Source organism: Staurois parvus, unplaced genomic scaffold (genome assembly GCF_062004578.1).
Source record: "Staurois parvus isolate SC_StPar_1 unplaced genomic scaffold, SC_StPar_1.0 ptg000077l, whole genome shotgun sequence".
NCBI lineage: Eukaryota > Metazoa > Chordata > Amphibia > Anura > Ranidae > Staurois > Staurois parvus.
This window is the reverse complement of record NW_028317873.1, coordinates 3,948,857-3,967,800: the sequence shown is the minus strand read 5'-3', so window position 1 is coordinate 3,967,800 and position 18,944 is coordinate 3,948,857. Positions and strand designations below refer to the sequence as shown.

General features: G+C 41.9%; 1 protein-coding gene across 1 annotated transcript in view; it reads left to right on the top strand.

Moving 5' to 3' along the window:
* Positions 1-18,944, top strand: part of SLC6A19 (solute carrier family 6 member 19) — a 100,563-nt gene that overhangs the window by 43,808 nt on the left and 37,811 nt on the right. The window contains exons 4-5 of the mRNA XM_089669463.1: positions 2,474-2,655; positions 6,261-6,371. Of these exons, the coding sequence (XP_089525589.1) occupies positions 2,474-2,655; positions 6,261-6,371 (293 nt within the window). The remainder of the gene's footprint in view (positions 1-2,473; positions 2,656-6,260; positions 6,372-18,944) is intronic.

Here is an 18,944-nt window from a genome sequence, read left to right as displayed (position 1 = left end):
TGCAAGGTAGTAAAATGGGTTTTTATGTCTGGTTTTTTTCATGTTAACTAGCAACACTTTTTAGCACCTTTCATCATCATTTGCATTTTAAAAGGGGCTTCATCCACCCAGGAATGACAGTTTCTCTTAACTGGAAGGCTGAAGTTGAATTGCATAGCTTCCAAATTTAGAACTTAAAAAAAAGGGACACCTCAGGGAAATGGGAACCTGAGGTGCCCATAGCATCTCAAAGTGGGTGTGGTTAAATTACTGGAATATTGGGCATGGCTAGATAAAGCCTGCCTACTTTACAAAATGGTGGCATCTAGCAAGAAGACACAGGAACAGCGCTGGAGGCAATTCACAGCAGACACAAATTTTCATAGCAAAATTAACCACTTCTGCGCTGCCCTATAGCAGGAATACTGCTACAGGGTGGCATGGATGCGCAAAATTGCGTGTATATATACGTGATTTTGCATTTCCGGGTAGGGGGCTCGCACGCCCTACCCGCGCCACCATTCGCGGCCTGGCTCTTAATCACTGGGTCCCGGCTGGTGACTCCTCGCCGGCATGCGGTGATCGCCAAGTATCTCTGATGGGGGAAGACCTGTGTATAAACAACACAGACCTCTCCCCTGTCAGCTCTTGCACACTGCTTTGTATGGCTCTGTATAACAGAGCCATACAAAACAGTGTGCTTACAGTGTAAAGCACTCACACAGCACACAGTGAAACAGCACACAGTGAAACAGCACACAGTCAACCCCTTGATTGCCCCGGATGTTAACCCCTTCCTGCCCACTGCCATTAGTACAGTGTCAATGCTTTTTATTAGCACTAATCACTGTATTGGTGTCACTGGGGATGTCATTGACACCAAGTCAGTTCCCCTCAGTGTCCGAATGCTTCCGAAGTCCCCCTATAAGTTATTTTTTCTCAAAATTGTCAGTCTTTTTTTGTTTATAGCGCAAAAAATAAAAAATGCACAGCTGATCAAATAACATAAAAAGAAATTTGTGGGGGAAAAAAGGATGTAAATTTCATTTGGGTGCAGAGTTGCATGTCTGTGCAATTGTCAGTTAAAGTAATGCAGCGCAGTATCGCAAAAAATGGCCGGGTCAGGAAGGGGGGGGGGGGGTAAATCCTTTGGAGGGCAAGTTGTTAATAATGTGGAATGTATGTTCTGTTGTTAAATAACATTCATTTTTATCAAGCTGTTATGGGTAAAGTTCCCCTTTAATATAGTGGGAGACTACCTAGCAACCGGCAACTGTTAAGCTTTAATAATAGACACCATAGTGTACAGGTTTCTAAACAAAAGTGAGATAACTGCCGTAGATGGAGACCCACTGATATTTCCACATGCACTGGTAAAAAACATCTGGTAATTGACTTTTAAGGACCTGAATGCAAAATGTAACAATACCAGCACTTCCTTTATCTCTGTCCTTCTCATTTGTACCCATGTTATTTCAGTATGTATGTGCTGTAAAGTATCATTATCATTAGTCAAGTAGGTGGAAAGTAGACCAGTATGAAAACGTCAAAGTAGGTTGAGATAATCAGAAACCGTATCATGTAAATTTCTGACGCATGACAAATCTCTGCTATACGTTACATTTGTATGTAGAAAATCTATCAAAACTGTGCAGTGCAGAGCACACATACTTTTTCGTTGAGCCCACCACCATTGCCTGTGAGGTGGCATCACTGCTGGAAGAGTGTTCAAACTATTATGCTGGAGATCACTCCACCCAGGGGCGGACTGACCATTTGGGCTCTCGGGCAGTGCCCGAGGGCCCAGGGTCAGTAGGGGGCCCCATGAGATGCTCCTAGTACCTTTCATAGGCTTTTTTGGATGTGGTTGAGGACACGAGGCCCCATGATCTCCTATTGCCCAGGGGCCCCATGAGTTGTCAGTCCGCCCCTGACTCCACCAGACAGTATGAGTGTACAGTAGGTGTGGAGCCAAGTGCCAGAACAAGTTCTGTGGGATTTTGTTGAAATCTCAGGACGGTCCCAAGGAATCCCTAGGAGGTTGGAGGGTATAACTACCTCCAATGAAGAGCCAATAAAGAAGTTTCTATGATACAATGTCCCCCGACTCGCAAGTTTGTTGCTCACTGAATCATGCAACTGGACAGTGTTTGGAGAGTGCAGAAATGCACTCAGATGGACATTATTAGTGAGCATGCTGCTTTGTTGTTTGTTTGTTTGTTTGTTATTGCTAACATCAAATGACTCCAGTATCAGTTGCAATTAGGTCACCAAGTGAAGTATCAGGCAGAGCACGGGTTATAAAAAGCTAGAGTTGGGCCTTAAAAAACTAACCAGTAACAGAAATCCATCAGTCGACTACTCTACATCAAAAGTTGAAACCAATGGATCATTTACCTGTAATTTGTTTATTGAAGTTTTAAGAATTAAAGATTGCATTGTATAAAAGCAATGTGAAAATATATGCCAGATAACATTTTATTTCAAATTTTAGGTCTTGAACCTGAGTGTGCACGAAGCTCTCCTGTGGATTATTATTGGTACAGAGAAACACTGAATGTTTCTAGATCAATTGAAGATTCAGGCACTCTACAATGGTGGCTTGTGATTAGTTTGGCTTGTGCTTGGGGTGTTCTGTATGTGTGTACCATCAGGGGCATCGAGACAACTGGAAAGGTATATATAAACTAATAGTGGTGCATAGCACATTTTTGGTGTCTTCAGATTGTTAGCAATGATGGTTATTTGACACTTAATGTGGTTCTAAAGGCAAAAGGTTTTTTTTTACCTTAATTAATTCTCTGTATTAAACTATAAAACTTTCATGTGTCTGTGCTCCCCCACCCAAACACTTACCTTACATCCCTCTCGATCCAGCACTGTCCACTAGGCAGCCTTGCTCTCCTCTATTTCTGCATTCTCGGGCTTTACTGAGAACAGTGGGAGCCATTGGCTACACTGTTCTCAGCTAAATACTGTAGGGAGGGAGCAAGGAGCGGGACTGAGCCACTCTGTGTGTCTATAGCTGCACACAGCCTAGCTTGGGAGCAAGCCTGCACAAGTTCCCCCATAGCAAACAGCTTGCTATTGCGGCACTAAGAGAACAGATCCAAGTGCGTCAGTGTGGAACCCCAGAAGAGGAGGTTCAGGATCACTCTGTGCAATGCCCTTGCACAAAGCAGGTAAGTATACCATGTTTATTATTTAAATTAAAAAAATTACAATCATTTTAATATAGCCCTTATGAGTCCTTTTGGAGTGATAAAACAATACTAAACTAATGGGATCCTAAAATCAGTACACTAACACTTAGATCCATGGCAAATGTATGTGTTTTAATGTATACAATTTTATAAAACCACAGTCACTAGAAATTAAATTATAGAAAAGGGTGGCATTGCACTGACTGTGATATATTGCTATTTTTCTTACTGTGATATCGTAATACATTTTGTTATTGTGTGTGCCAAACACCACTGAATAAATATGAGAAAGAGAATAAAACCAGTATACAAAACACAATCCTAACAAAAATATGTGACCAATACATTATCACAAGTGAAACCAATATGAATAAATTAGTGCACATTAAGCTAATTTCCAATTTTTTAAAACAGTCCCATGTGTAATAAATAAAAAATGATAGTTGCTTCTTTCCTGAAGTTTTCTCTTTTATAAAGACCACTATCTTTAGGTACAGTGGCCTTTATTGATTAATGTGTTAACATCAATATAAATGGCCCACTATTTATTTGTTGACTTTTGAGATATATCAGTGTAGATAATTATTTTTGTGAAAGAAAGGTTTGATAAAATAAGAGCAATATAGAGTGCCCTTTTTTGGGTTTTTAATTGTACACTTTCTACTGTTGGTATTGTGCTTCAGTAAATTTTGTTATTAATTTACCTGAGTTAGAGACCATTAAGGTATGTATGTATGTGTATGTATATATATATATATATATATATATATATAATTTTAAAATGTGATAATATTAATCTATATGGTCCACTATTAAATTGACAAAGGCCTTTGACACATACCAATTTAAAAATATAAAAAAAATATTTGATATTAAAAGGTTGAGTGCCACTTTATGGGTTTTTAATAATACACTTTTTATTGTTGGTATCATGCTTCAGTAGATTTTGCCTCTACTGAGTGAGAGAACATTTATATATATATATATATATATATATATGTGTATAAAAATAGGAATTTTGTTAGCTCCGTATACAAGTAGCATTAGGATAAATTAGGAATTGTTTATTTTAAGCTATTTAGTTACATTTTGTTAATATTTATAAATACAACATGATTGGTGGCATACATCCTTCTGCCCCTGGAGGATGTCGGATGATGAAAGGCATAGAGCGGGGCTTGGACGTGACATCACCATGCATGCCGGGTTGTCTGTTCGCGGCCAGAGTCTTAGGTCAGAATGAGCCCTAGTTTTCTTTCTATGCTATATTACTTGTGTCAGTGGAGACAAGCAGAAATGTGAGCGTAGCAATTTTATAATAAAAATTATATTTTAAGGATTCTATGCTGTGCAAGCTCTTTCTCTCCTCCTCCTCATTGTTGATGATTGTGATACTGCACACTGGTGATCAAGAGCATACTGAGGATTTACTGGGTGTACAGACTGTTACTCCCAGAGGGGGATGCACTGCAAACTGGCTGTTTACACACCAGCATTTACCTCTGGTAAATTTATTTAGCATTTTCAGTGGTGGATTCACATTTGTGTTGGTGGAAGATAGAAAAATAAATAAGAAATAAGTAAGAAGCAACTGTTTAAAGTGCTTGTAAAGTCTCAAGGTTTTCTTCTATGCATGAAGGTAAAAAACATTCTATGTTCAGCAGCCCCCCCCCCCGCCCCCCTAATACTTACCTGAGCCCTATCGCAGTCCAGCGATGTGCACGAGAACCTTGTCTGTCCCGGGTATCTGTCTCCTCATTGGCTGTCATTCACAGCAAGTGAGCCAATGAAGAGACAGAGGGGGTGGGGCCGAGCCGAACCTCAGCTGCGTGAGTGAATGGACTCATGGAGCCGCGGCTCAGGAGTGCACCTGTTTGGGTGCTCCCATGGCATGCTACTTGCTATGGGGGCACCCAACAGGAATGATGAGCCAGGAGTACCGGCAGAGGAACCGAGAAGAGGAGGATCCAGTGTGCTCTGTGCAAAACCACTCAGAGAGCAGGTAAGCATAACATGTCTGTTATTTACAAAAAGAAAAGAAATGAAGCTTTAGTATCTCTTTAAACACTTGGAAATTAGCTGAATATATTGGTTTTGCTTGTGATAATGTATTGATCACATATTTTTGGTAGGATTGTGTTCTGTATACTGGTTTTATTTTCATTCCCATATTTATTCAGTGGTGTTTGGCACACACAATAACAGAATTTATTGAGCTTAGACAGAGAGTAAGATATGACAGTAAGACAAATAGCAATATACTGTATCACAGTCAGCGCAGCGCCACCCTTTTCTATAATTTCATATTTTGTTGGTCAATGTATCAATGGGGTGGCAGCAGAGTTTTATGAATAATTTTTTGTTTAAAAAATATTTTGTCAAATAATTCTTCCACATTATTTTGCTTTTTTCATGCGGGAAACTGATTTAAAACATTAAGGGGTTTATTTACTTAAACTCATTCACTCAGAATCTCGTGCACTTCTGCATAGAAACCAATCAGCTTACAGGTTTTATTGCTAAAGCTTAATTGAAAAAGTTGAGGTTAGAAGCTTATTGGCTACCATGCACAGGTGGACAAAATTCTGAGTGAACCAACTTTAGTAAATAAACCCCAATGTGTGTGCACAATCATTCAAGCAGCTAATAATTTTGGCCACATTATTATGTCCATTTTACCTATGTGTGGTCACTTTGTAGTTGTGGTTACCTAGTGACTTTAAAAGGTTTTTTTATATAAACTGCACTACGGCACATTCTTGGTTGTGCAAAATAAAAGTGACAAAAAATGTGTGTGGTGATAATTAGGGGTTTATTTACTAAAGTTGGTTCACTCAGAATTTTGTCCACCTGTGCATGGTAGCCAATAAGCTTCTAACCTCAACTTTTTCAACTAAGCTTTAGCAATAAAACCTGTAAGCTGATTGGTTTCTATGCAGAAGTGCACGAGATTCTGAGTGAACGAGTTTTAGTAAATAAACCCCACTGAATGATTATACAAACACACACTTATGGTCAATATAGATCAATAAATCAACAATATAACATTTGATTAATAAAATATATTTTACTTTTTAGGCAGTATATGTGACTTCAACCCTTCCATATTTGGTTCTCACCATTTTCCTGATCAGAGCTCTGACCTTAAAAGGTTCTGTGAGTGGGATCAAATATCTGTTTACTCCAAATGTAAGTTTTGTCATCTAACTACCACTGGATTTAATGAAAGTTGTTTCATTTGTGTTATCATGCCATCTCTAGAACAATTGTCAGTTGTGCTGATATTAAGCAAATGCCATTGTAAAAACTAGAACATTTTAAAATCTTTGTAAAAACTAAAAGAACGGTGATTTAAAGTACCAAACTACAGCTTTTTGCTGGCATTTAAATGGCCCTTTTGGCACAATTCCACCCACTAACACCATTAATGTGAAACTATTACTCCCACTGGCACCAATGATAGGGCACTATTCCTCTCTTTGACACAGACAATGAGCTACAGTTCCTTCCATTGACACCATTAATGGGGCACAGGGGCAGACTGACAACTCATGGGGCCCCCGGGCAATAGGGGATCATGGTGCCCCCGTGTCCTTGCCCAAACTCAAAAAAGCCTATGAAAAAGGTACCAGGGGCATCTCATGGGGCCCCCTACTGACCCCTGGCCCTCGGGCAGTGCCCGAGTTTCCAAATGGTCAGTCCGCCCCTGATGGGGCACAATTCTTTCCACTGGCATGAGAAACGGGGCACTATTTCTGCCTGTTACACAAACAATTGGGCTTAATCCCTCCCTCTTACACAAACAATCGGGCTTAATCCTTCCCTCTTAAACAAACAATTTGGCGCAGTTTCTCCCACTTACACCATTACTGCAGCAATGTTTGTTCCACTGGCATCAACTATGGGTTACACTTCCGACCTCATGACTTCTTCCACTGAAATCATTAAAGGGGAATTTTCCCAAACCCCCACTGATCACAGGCACTGGGTTTTTCGTTATACCCACTGAACCTTGGACATTGTTGAGTCCCACTGATGCCAAGAAATCTTCTATTATCACTAGCCACAGTATGGCTCTTTTCAAGTTTTATGGATAGTGAACTGGCCTTGTTTGGGGACCCTTGCTTTAAAAGTATAATATGTATAATTTTTTTAACATAGGGCTTTAATAAACAGTACCCATTGCTGCAATTTTTTTTTAAATTTGAATATCTTGTTTGCATTTTGTACATTTTACAGTATATCTATATCTATATATATAGATTGTGATATGGGAAATGTTTAGCTCAGTGCTAGAGGCATTTGTAAGTGAGACCATGCCAGTCCGAGCTTCGTTTTAGGGCCTGCCAGCCACCTTTTATTAAACACAGTGTAAGGAAAGTCAATGAAGCTTGCCCATGCAGGGGTTTCAGTTTCACACAGCAAAATCCCAAGCCACCTGGCTCTCTTTTCAGCCTAAAGACAAAGCTCCCTGCTGTAGGGGCCCACCTCTCAGTAGGGGTTCTCCTGAGAAGTCACGCTCTCTCACTCCTCTAAGAGTATACACGGTATACACTTTGAAATTTTTTTTTTTCAACCAGTGGTTTCAATTAAAAAACAATTTACAGATCCCTGCATCCACACAAGCGATATGGATGCAGAGATCTCCCCCACTGTGCTATTGTATTCTGACAGTGCCCCCCCCCCATCAAAATACACAGATGGGTGCTGCAGCCATTGGCTACAAGCACTGATCAAATGCTGGTTTTCCAGCATGACTGTTCAACAGAAGCCAGTCATTACACTGGCTTCTGTAGATTAGAGAGGGATGTACATGGATCAAAATTCAGCCTGTTCCTGCTGAACTAGCCAAATTTTAGTATGTGTGTACCCAGCTTTAGATTCTCTCCGTCCCATGGACTCACCTAGTTGTCCCAGCCTTCTCAGACTCCCAGACCCTCCCTTGGTCTCCCAGACCCGCGAAGCTGACTCAACTCTCTCAGTCCCATGGACATAGAACCAGGGCTTTTTTCCCTCACAGAATAGGTGCAGGAATTCCCCCCTTCTGAGTCAACCTTGTCTCTGCCCCCTACCAACCTCTGAGCAGTGTTCTTTCCTCCACCTCCTAGTAGAGAATACAGAACCAAGTATCTTTTTATGGTGCTAAATAATTTGTATGTAATCACAAGAAAAGCAGTGAAATAGATCCCGTATAGCCAGCAACAATAAACACCCACAGCAGCAATAGATCCCCAGCAACAATAGATCCACCCCAACACCAATAACTCCTGGCAGCAATAACATCTCTCCCAGCAGCCAGCATCAATAACCCCTCCAGCAGCCAGCAGCAACAGACCCCTCAATCAACAGTAGATATCTCCCAGCATGAAATGACCCCTCAGAAACATAAGAACCCCTAGCAATAATAGATACCCCACCAGCAACAATAGAACTCCCCAGAAACAATAAACCCCCATGAAAAAATATATTCCCTCCAGCAATAATAGATCCCTTAGCAGCCAGCATCAATAGACCACTCAGAACATCTATCACCTTTCTTCACATGGGAGCACACCTCTCTCATGGATGGAGCTATGCCCAAGCCTTCATCATAAGGGCTGTGTGCATCTACACTCACAGCTAGTGATGGGCCGAACACCCCCATGTTTGGTTCGCAGTCAAACGCTCAAACCTAATGAAAGTTCGACTGTGAACTTCGAACTCAATGTGACTCTATGGGACTCGAACTTGTAAATTCAAAAGTGCCCAAGGCTTATATGCAAGTTATCAGCCATAAAAGGGGTATGGGGTGGGGACTTGGGTACTGTCCTGCGAGACATGAATCAGTGAAAAAAAAATTCAAAAAGTACCATTTTTTAAAGGGTCAGTCATTTTTCATTGCTTAAAGTAAAACAAAAAATAAAAATTCCTTTACATATCATGCCTTGGGGTGTCTCCTTAAACTACCTGCAAAGTTGCACATCTGTGTAATGTATAGAACCTGCTGCAGTAGGATTGACATTTTTTTTTTTAAATTACATTTTTAGAACTTTTTTTTTTTTAGCTGCGTGGGGTTCCCCATAAAATCCATACCAGGCCTTTTAGGCCTGGTAGGACTTCTGCTTGGAACCCCACCTCCCAAAAATGGGGGAAAAGTGCATGGGGTTCCCCCTAAAAGCCATAGCAGGACCTTTAGGCCTGGTAGAAATTTTAAGGGGAACCCCACCCCCCCTAAAAAGCATGGGGTCCCCCCTAAATTCCTACCAGACCCTTGATCCAAGTACAAAATACCTAAAATACTGGTGACGCAGAAGGAAAACCACAGAAGAGGGAACAATAATGATGCAGCAACAGAACCTGATGCTGCAAAAATAAAAAAAATTTAAAAATGGGAACAGCGGTGACACAGAAGTGATGTAAAACACACTGATACTTCACTGACACCACTACACTGCTCTTCACAACACCGCCCTACACTAAACTACACTCCTAACACACCACCAACTACTGCAATAAACTCCAGCAACACACTACACAAGGCTGCTATGTAAGCAGCCTCATATAGTGTGGGGTAGGGACTTAGCCATGAGCCATGATTGGCCAAAATCACCTTGGATACTAACATTTATAGGTAAAGTTGATCCAGGGAATATCCGATTGCCTCTCGGGGAATCGGGAAGGAATTATTTTCCCTGCAGGAGCAAATTGGATCATGCTTTGCTGGAGGTTTTTTTGCCTTCCTTTGGATCAACTGTGGGTATGGGATTATAACTTTCTCTTTTTTTTTATTTAATGGTTGAACTGGATGGTCTTTTTTCAGCCAGACTAACTATGTAACTATGTAAAATCACCTTGACTTTGGCCAATCATTGCTCTCACAGTGCATTATGCTGTGATTGGCTAAACAATTGCACCTGGCCTGTGGTCAAGTGCATTGCTTTGGACAATCACAATGCACTGTGAGAGCACAATGTACTGTGGGGCGCTCAGCGAGTGAACAGTCCGCTGAGCACCCTTACCGTTCGTGTGTTTGGCAAACACAAACGGTCGATATTCGGTTCGAACTTACGTTCGATTCACACATCCAACCTATCACTACTCATAGCCTGCTGGTCTCCTGCAAGACCTGGACACTGGGTTGTGGATTTTTTTCACTCCAAAGACACTTTGAAATCCCAAAACTACAGAGCCCAATCTGGGAATACCAAAATCCATAGAAAGCTGTATAAACTGTTTTTTTCCCGCTCATAATTGATACTCCAGAGTCCTGCACTCTGCATAATGCGAACCCCGCACTCATTATATATAATGGTTCCACATTTATATGCAGTAGTTTACCACAGTTAAACTCCACATGTAGCACTACCCCCTTAAGGGTTGCTGAAGATTTAGGTCCCCCTATAGTCCTATAGCCAGGCAAAATGCATCTTCCACAGACTTGCACTCCAGAGACATCAAACAGTCCTTGAGCTGGGTTTTTAAGTTTAATTAGGGCATTGAGCTTGGATGGAGTAAGGTATGTATGGGATGCCCAAGGGAACTGCAAACTGAAGACAACTTCCTGGCAACTATATACAAGTCCAAAGAAAGAGCTTAATTTTTTTAGGAGAGCTCTCCAGCCTCTCCTGGTGTACCACCTCAGACCCCAGATAAATCCTCTTCTTTACCCAGCTGTCTGGAATCCCAGGGAAAGGGGATCCAGTGCCTGCCACTTTAAGATGAACAGTCCTGGCTAAGGAGCTAATCAGGTTACCCACCAGAGTGCTCTTTCCCCTTAGCTGGTCCAGGGGGTGTAGGATTACTCACTCAGTCTCTTTTCTGTGAGCTGGTTTAGGTAGGTGGCTGTCTTCAGGGCTTCTGTTGGGCTGGCTCCTTTTCTGGCTCCACAAGTAGTCCTCTGTCCAGGGACTGGTAAGGCTGTGCGATCCTCTTGTCCAAGTCCCAGCCTGTAGGCCCCTTCCCACTGGGCTCCCTCCCAGGCTCCTGCATCTTAGCCCTCTCTACATCTTCCACCTGAACTCTTTTGTTGCTGAGCAGACTCAGTCACACTTAAAGGCTGCCCTGGCCCCATGCCAAGCCTCCTGCTTGGGGATTGGCCAAAGTGTGCAGGTCAGCCCCTCCTGACCCCCACACGCTGCTTCTAGAATCTTCTCCAAAATTCTAGAACAGAGGGAGAAATCAGGGAACTGACCTGCAGAGCCTCTAAGCCCTGATCCAAATTTGACCCTGCTGACTATTTCCCCAGGCTGCTGCTCGGCCTTTCTATCTAACAGTCAGCTACTAGCTCCCTATGGCTATCTAGAGGGGCACTACACACAGTAAAAATGTGTAACTGAAGCAGATTTAATACAATGATATGTGGTTTACTTTTTACTCTGAAATGTTTTGATGGGTTTGTCAAGGTTTGCCATTTGTGTTTACATCTTTTTCTCTGATTCTATTTGCAGTTGTTTGAACAAACTACACTTTTTTAAGATCATAGGTGTCCGTTTATGACACAGAGAATAGCTGAGATTCAACGGATCTCAGCTATTCTCTGGTCATTCACAGTTTATGACACTCAGGAGATCATGTCAGCCCTTCGCTGGAGATCTGTGTTCTCCATCCAGATTCTCCAGCCCAGAGCTGGAGAATCAGAGGGACCGCAAACTAAGCAGAGATAATTTACCTCTGATTAGTAAACTGATCTTTTACTGTAATCTTGCGAGATTATAGTAAAATCAGCCGTTTTCCAGAGTTTGTAGACCGTTCTCCAGCGTTTGGAGATCGTTCTCCCTTCGTTCGGAGAACTGCTTCATAAACTGCATTCACAGGAGAACTGTGTTCTCCAAGAATGCCGGAGAACTGAGCAGAGATCTATTACCGCTGGTTCATAAATGGACACCATAGTACTATAAATTGCAACTCAAAAAACACCTGACTTGATCAGACCATGGTCAGCAATGTTAGAAGCAACACATTCTCCTGAATCATTTGGAAGATCGTCATATAAACACCTGAATAGGTGCTTTACAGATTGTACCACTGTCTCTTTAGACACTGCGAATAGTGAAAGGGGTTGTTCACACATAGACCTTTAAAAATAGCTGGCAACAACACATCAATGTATAAAACAAATCGGTGAATTTCCCCGAGTTTTAGTCACCATGGGATCAGGGAATCCTGTTTAGAGTTCAGTGAACCTGAAATTATCTGTACAAATCTTTTCTCCTCACGCCAGATTTTCTGGTATTATCTATTGAGTATTCTTGAAGTAAACATCAGTGAATCACTTTATTATATTTTATATACAGACAATATTATGCATTATCTGGGTGCTTGTCTTTAGTAACCAGTCGGGTTTAGTATGTCATTTTATAGAAATACTAAACAAATATTTTAACTGGTCACTAAGGGCAATAACTTCCATTATGCTGTATGCCCATTTTCTCTAGTTTTAGTAAATTAAGTTTTTAGTATTTATTTAAAAAAAAAAAAAGTTAATAAAATACAGTAATTCTGTTCTGCTCTTCTGGTGTTGCTGGCCCTGACATATTTTGCCCTTTTTATGTTTATTTGTATCTCTATTCTGTGCCAAAATACAGTTGTACTAATACATAGAAATTATGCCCAATTCTACATCCAAATGTCTGCAGGGTGCTTTTAGCCACAGCAATTATATGTATTTTTTCTGACACTAGCAAAGATCAGTGTATAGCAAACATGGTATCTAGGACATAGGGCATTCAAAGTTCCATCAGACTGATGTATTGTAAACAAGTGGCTGCCATTGTTAACTGTAAAGTTTACATTTGTCCCCATAGATGCAGCAAGAAAAATTACTATCACAATCATGCATGTACTTTTTACTCTGAAGCTCTTAAAGATGAAGATGCCCCACCTTTTCAATTGCTGAATAGGTTCTTGAATAAGGAGGTAGAATAAGGAGAAGTAACATGTTGAGAAAATTGGCAGGAAGCATTTGATGCCCTGGTTACTCCTTATTTACTGTCCATCTGCCTTGTGCCAGTGAAGGTTTGGTGGGCTGGATGTGGAAACCAACTAAATGTGATGGAAATGAGTCATCAAAAGGAGAAGGACAGCATTCGTTTTTGAAATTCTGTTTTAATTGTTTTGTCTGTTATTGTCTATCATACAATTCAGTCACTTTTCATTGTTCTGTTTTTCTAACTCTGCTGCTTCTACTAATGCCTGCCGTGGCCCAAAATGATCTAAAATCTGGTTGTTTGCACTGTACAACCCCTTCATTGTGGCTCTTCTCACTGGCTCTATGATGCAGGCTATGTAATCTTCTTCACAGTGCTCCATTTCTTTGCTGGAGGACCATTCATTACCATCTGCTTGTCCTGTTAGGCACTGGACAATGACCTGCCATTTACCCCCCCTTATTCCATTGCCACTGTTATGCTCTACAAACCATACCTATTCTTTTTATCTGTTTGATCCACTTCTCTACTTCTTCTTTATTTCCATGCATGTCTACTATCCCCTCTGAATATTCTCCTCCTCTTTATTACTTCCTGCTGACCTCTCTAGTCATATTCCCTTGTCTTTGCACAATCTCTTTCCTAATCATTCTCCATTTCCATCTGTTTGTTTCTTCTGTCATTTTCCTCCACTTTCACACACACTTACCCTGGGCATAGATGGACGAAAGCAAACTTCTCCCCTCTGTGATCATTTTTCTACTTCCATTCATGCCTGCTCTCCATTATGATCATTCTCCTCCAATACCTTCCCTGCCCACTTTTATTACCTCTCTGAATCCCTTCCATCCCCTTTTTCCTCCCTTTTGTGATTATTCTCCTCAATTTCCATCTGTAAAGACTGTTCTTTTCTTATGCAATACAACTATATTTCATACACTGAGGTAGCCATTTGTAAGGGACCTGCATTGGACAGTGGTTCATGCCAAGCTGGTCCAAGTCCAGCCCTGCTTCTTCTCCAGGTAGGATACGGACATAACTGTCTTTTGAAAAGGCTCTGCCATATTGTGTCACAGTTGCCTCAGACCTGAGGCCCACCTTTTCCAATGTATATTCCCAGCCTGAGGTCCACATTCTGAATGTCTGCCCAGGTTGCTTTTTCAATGCGGTACTGCAGAACAAACTGGCACCATTACATCTCTTCTTCTGTGCAGTATGTGACACAACAATATTACATCTCACTCTTCTCTCTGTTACAGTGCAGAGCACTTCAGGCCTACCATTCTTTAGGCTACAGACCTATATGTTGCAAATCAGTGGTAGCCGGATCCAATTCACCTTCTGCCCAGGGCTACACCCACATCATGATATAAAAGTGACATAATTCCACCCACTAACATTACCAGGGGATAATCTCTCTAAAAGGGCACTGCCACCTGCCAACACTCTCCCCTGATAACAATGCCACATCCCTGTACCTGCATTTACCCAATATAGGGAAGAGTGGCACGTACTGATGCTGATATTAATGATCATGTTAGACTCTAACAGTATAACACATGGCATAGATAACATGGTGCAGTGCTTAAAAAAGTAAGTTACAAACAGTATAACAAGATTACATACACAGTATGCATAAACAGAGTTGTAGTCCAACAAAAAGTAAAGACATGTAAGACATCATGTCCATCAAACACAAAACCCCCCAAAAAACGATAACAGCTTGCTAGAACCATATTCACATGTAAGAGTAGGGATCAGGATAATCCCACCAGTCCCCAGTCTCAGGTTGTTGTCTTGTACATAGTACTGAATGTCCTCATTTCCTGGCCGAGACAGCTCCACCTTATCCATGTAAGGGTGGCGTCCATAGAACAACTCCATAAAACAATGGCGGAACTCCTTGGTAGTCAATAAATTTCCTTCTAAAGACCAGTAAGACTTAGATATACGTAAATGTTTCCCAAATAGTAGTCTCATAAATCTAGGGATATAGGGAAATTCCAGGCCATTTAGTTCTCAGAAATACAACACCAAATATCATTGGAGACGGAACAGCCGGGTCAACCTCCACCCTCACCGGGACCGGAAAGCAAGTAAGGAGTGGGCTGCTGTACCACTGTCCCCCCATCACTTGCCTCCTTTGAGCACACTGGCCCACCTCATAATGCACCAGGTGATTCCTCTATGGCCACTGCAAGCACGACCGACTTTTCTAGCTCTGGACTCAGAGGGTCCCTGGATAGTTGTCCAATCACTTGTACCCCTGAGTCCACATCAGCATTAGCATTTCCCAGGTGTCATCTTCAGGCTCTCAACAGATGGGTTCAACCCCGCTGTCCTTGGGAGAACGCTGGGGCCAACTGCCCTCCACATAAGACACCAAGTCACCCTTGTACCACCTTCAGCTGCTGCAAGGTATCACTAGAACTTCCAACCCATTCTGCATCCTCATCCCAGGGCACAACTCCCTCACATGAAGACTCACAGTTCCTATAACAGGCCCAAGGTGCCATCTTTGTGCCACGAAGATAGATGGGCACCAGCGTCCCAATTACTCCCATTCAGCATATATAGAAACCCTTTCTCGGTGTGACACATAGCCCAATGTCCAAGGCCACTTCTTTGTAATGTGATGAGGAACAGCAAGGATTAGTTACCCCCGCAACTGCATATTGCCCCATGTGCATGGCTACACGTGTTCAAATGTTTTTTACTCAAAAGCGTGTGCAGTAAGGACACGCTCCCTTCTTCTTTACTCACCTCCCTGCACCACTCAATTCGGACAAGCCGACACATCATCACAGGCAGTGACATATCTTATCCTGCTTACTACACCAAGTGTAAGGAACCTGGATTGGACAGCAGTTCATGCCAAGCTGGTCCAGGTCCTGCCTTGCTTTTTCTCCAGATATAATACACTGATACCCATCTTTTAGAGAGACTCCACCATATTGTGTCACAGTTGTTTCAGACCTGAGACCCACCCTTTCCATAGTACTTTGATGTTCCTGGTCTGGGGCCCACCCTTTTCATAGTACTCTGGCCTGAGGCCCACCTTCTGGAATAGGGAATATCCACACAGGATGCTTTTTCAAAGCTTTACTGCAGAACAACTTGCATGTCAAATGGTAACTGTTACACCACTTCCTCTGTACAGTGTGTGATAAAACCGTATCGCATCTCACTCCTCTTTAGTTACCTTGCAGAGTGTGCTATTAACATGAACCCACAAAGTCCAGCCATCTTCCCTTTTAGCTTATAAACTAGGGCTAGCCACTTTCCATCCACCTTCTGCCCAGGGCTCCACCCACACAAGAAAAAAAGAGACATACGTATGTGTAGCCGCTAACATCACCAGGGAAGTGGTTTCTCTAAAAGGGCACTACCATCTGCCAGCACATTGAATGCCTCTGCCCTGTCTTCCCAGTGTTGCCAAGCCACCTCTTGATTTAGGCTGTTCTTCTTATTAGGGACACAGGGAAGCAGAGCAAGCATGTGTCCATGTTACACGTGTTCTGCTTAGTGCACAAAACTGTCTACTACCCCATGTATACCATAAATAATGTATCATGCATATTTATGGCTAGGTAATTTATAGTGGAGTAAATACCTATTGACACTTGCGTAAATATGCAGATGCACGGTAAGGTTTGTTGTGCACATTCAGCGCAGGTTAGCTCCGCAATACATTTTGATGCACACAGTGAATGGTCTCCTGGCTTATTCCGGCCTATTTTTTATGTACTTTGATCTCATTAGCATAAATTCCTAAACTTTTGTGTAGTATCTACATCATTTAAAAACAGTCACTTAACCCCTAAAAAACACTTCCATAAGCATATTTGCTTTACAATGAAGAGAATATTCTTGAAATTCTTTTGCCTGCTTGTGTGACCTTTGTTCACTAGAAATCTAAAACATGTAACTTATTACAACAGATAAGTAATCTATTTCTAAAAATGAGTCCTAGGTTTGGTAAAATCACCTGACCTATAAAACAGTCAGCAATATATTTGTCTGTTAAAGTTGAATTCAATGCAGCCATATAAACACCATTTAATGCAGTTAAGTTTTCATTAAAAAATAGTTAATTAGATTTTTAAATGCAGGTACCTGAATGTGTCTTGATATCAGTTAATTATTATCATAGAGTATTTCTATAGTGCCAAACTGCACAGCAATTTACAAAATAAAGGGTACAGTTACAAAACCATTTAAAACAAGAGGGTTAGGTTGGCCTTGCTCACAAGTGATACAAGAGATAATAGCAATGTGGCGATGAGTAGTTTGAAAATTAATACTCAACTGGCAGGATAATCTTTCCTAAAGAGATGTGCCTACAGAGATTGCCTAAAGGCAGACACAGCAGGAAATAGCTGTACAGTTTGAGGTATGAAGTTCCAGAAGAGAGAGGAGGATGTGGAGAAGTCCTGGAGGTGAGCATAGGAGAAGGCAACAAGGCAGCTAGAGAGTAGGGGGTCTTGGGAAAAGTGAAGAGAACGGTTTGGGTGCTATTCTGAAACCAGATTTAGCTGGGGGATGAGTTGCGAATGACTGTATATGATGTTGTTAATATTTTGAAATTTGTATGTTGGGCGGTCAGAAGCCACTGGATGGATTGGCAGAAAGGGGTGTCAGAAAGTGGTTGGTAAGGTGTTTGAGTCTGGCAGTGGCATTCATGATAGACTGAAGGGAAGGTAGCCTGTGTAGATGCAGGTCAATGTGAAGGAAATTGACTGGAGATGTAAAAAGTATTGAATGAGATTATAGACATGGTATGATAATTGTTGTAGATAACTGAGCAGTAGAGATCTCATCAAAAATTGCATCTACCTTGTTTTTTAAATAGTTTTAAATGACTAAAACGGAGGTCCAGTCCGAACTAAAAAAAATAAAAGTCAGCAGCTGGAAAACCTGTAGTTGCTTACTTTTAAAAAATGGACACTCACCTGTCCCTTGATCCCACGGTGTCCGCACTCCAACCGGGTTGACCGACTGTTCTGTCTCTTCAGCGCCGACATCTTCAGTGTAGGCACCTGGCTGTGACAGCTTACGGCTTCACAGCCGGGTGCCCACTGCACATGTGCGAGCAGCGCAGCACTTTGTGAATGGTCCAGTAGTCTTCTGGGACCTGTCATGTCCCAGAACACTACGGGGAGGGAGGGGAGAGGACAATTTCCGCTTCTGATCACCTAGGCGATTGCAGCAGAAGTAAGAGCGGCTGCCTGTCAAATTCAGGTACCTCCTCCGCTCCCCAAAGGTGCCAAGCCTTAACGGGGAGCGAGGGACAAAGCCTTAAAGCAGAACTTTCCCCTTTGGGTGGAGCTCCACTTTAAAAGAGTTAATGGATGGCAGCTGTGGGAGACAAAGTAGAAAGTTAAAGGTAGAAAAGAGTTGGCAAAGATTGAATGGAAGGACTAAATGAGAGTGATAACATAGGTCTGTATGGCAGCACAGAGTGAAAAATTAAATTTAAAGAGGGCAGTTTTATACAGGATAAAGTCTTATAGGGAGTTAGTTTTACACCAGACTCACTCAAGAGCAGCTATTGCATTTGACCTCTGGTGTTGCCTGTTTGAAATGTTGTAGCAGTGGGGCAAGTGTGTCCAGAGAGGAGGAGAGTGAGCAGAGAAAGGAGTTGAACTGGTGAAGGTTGCTGTTGGTAATAGGTTGCTGGTTGGAGGAATAGGGAGCTGAAAACAGAGTAAATGTGAAACTGATAAGGTTGTATCCAAGAGAGGAAAATGGGATTTGGAGAGGTTGCAAGAAATGCAGCAGCAGGAGAATACAATGGTGTTGCTCAGAACTCAAACAGAGAAAAGGAGGGCCAGTACTCTCAGCCAGTTAGGCTCTG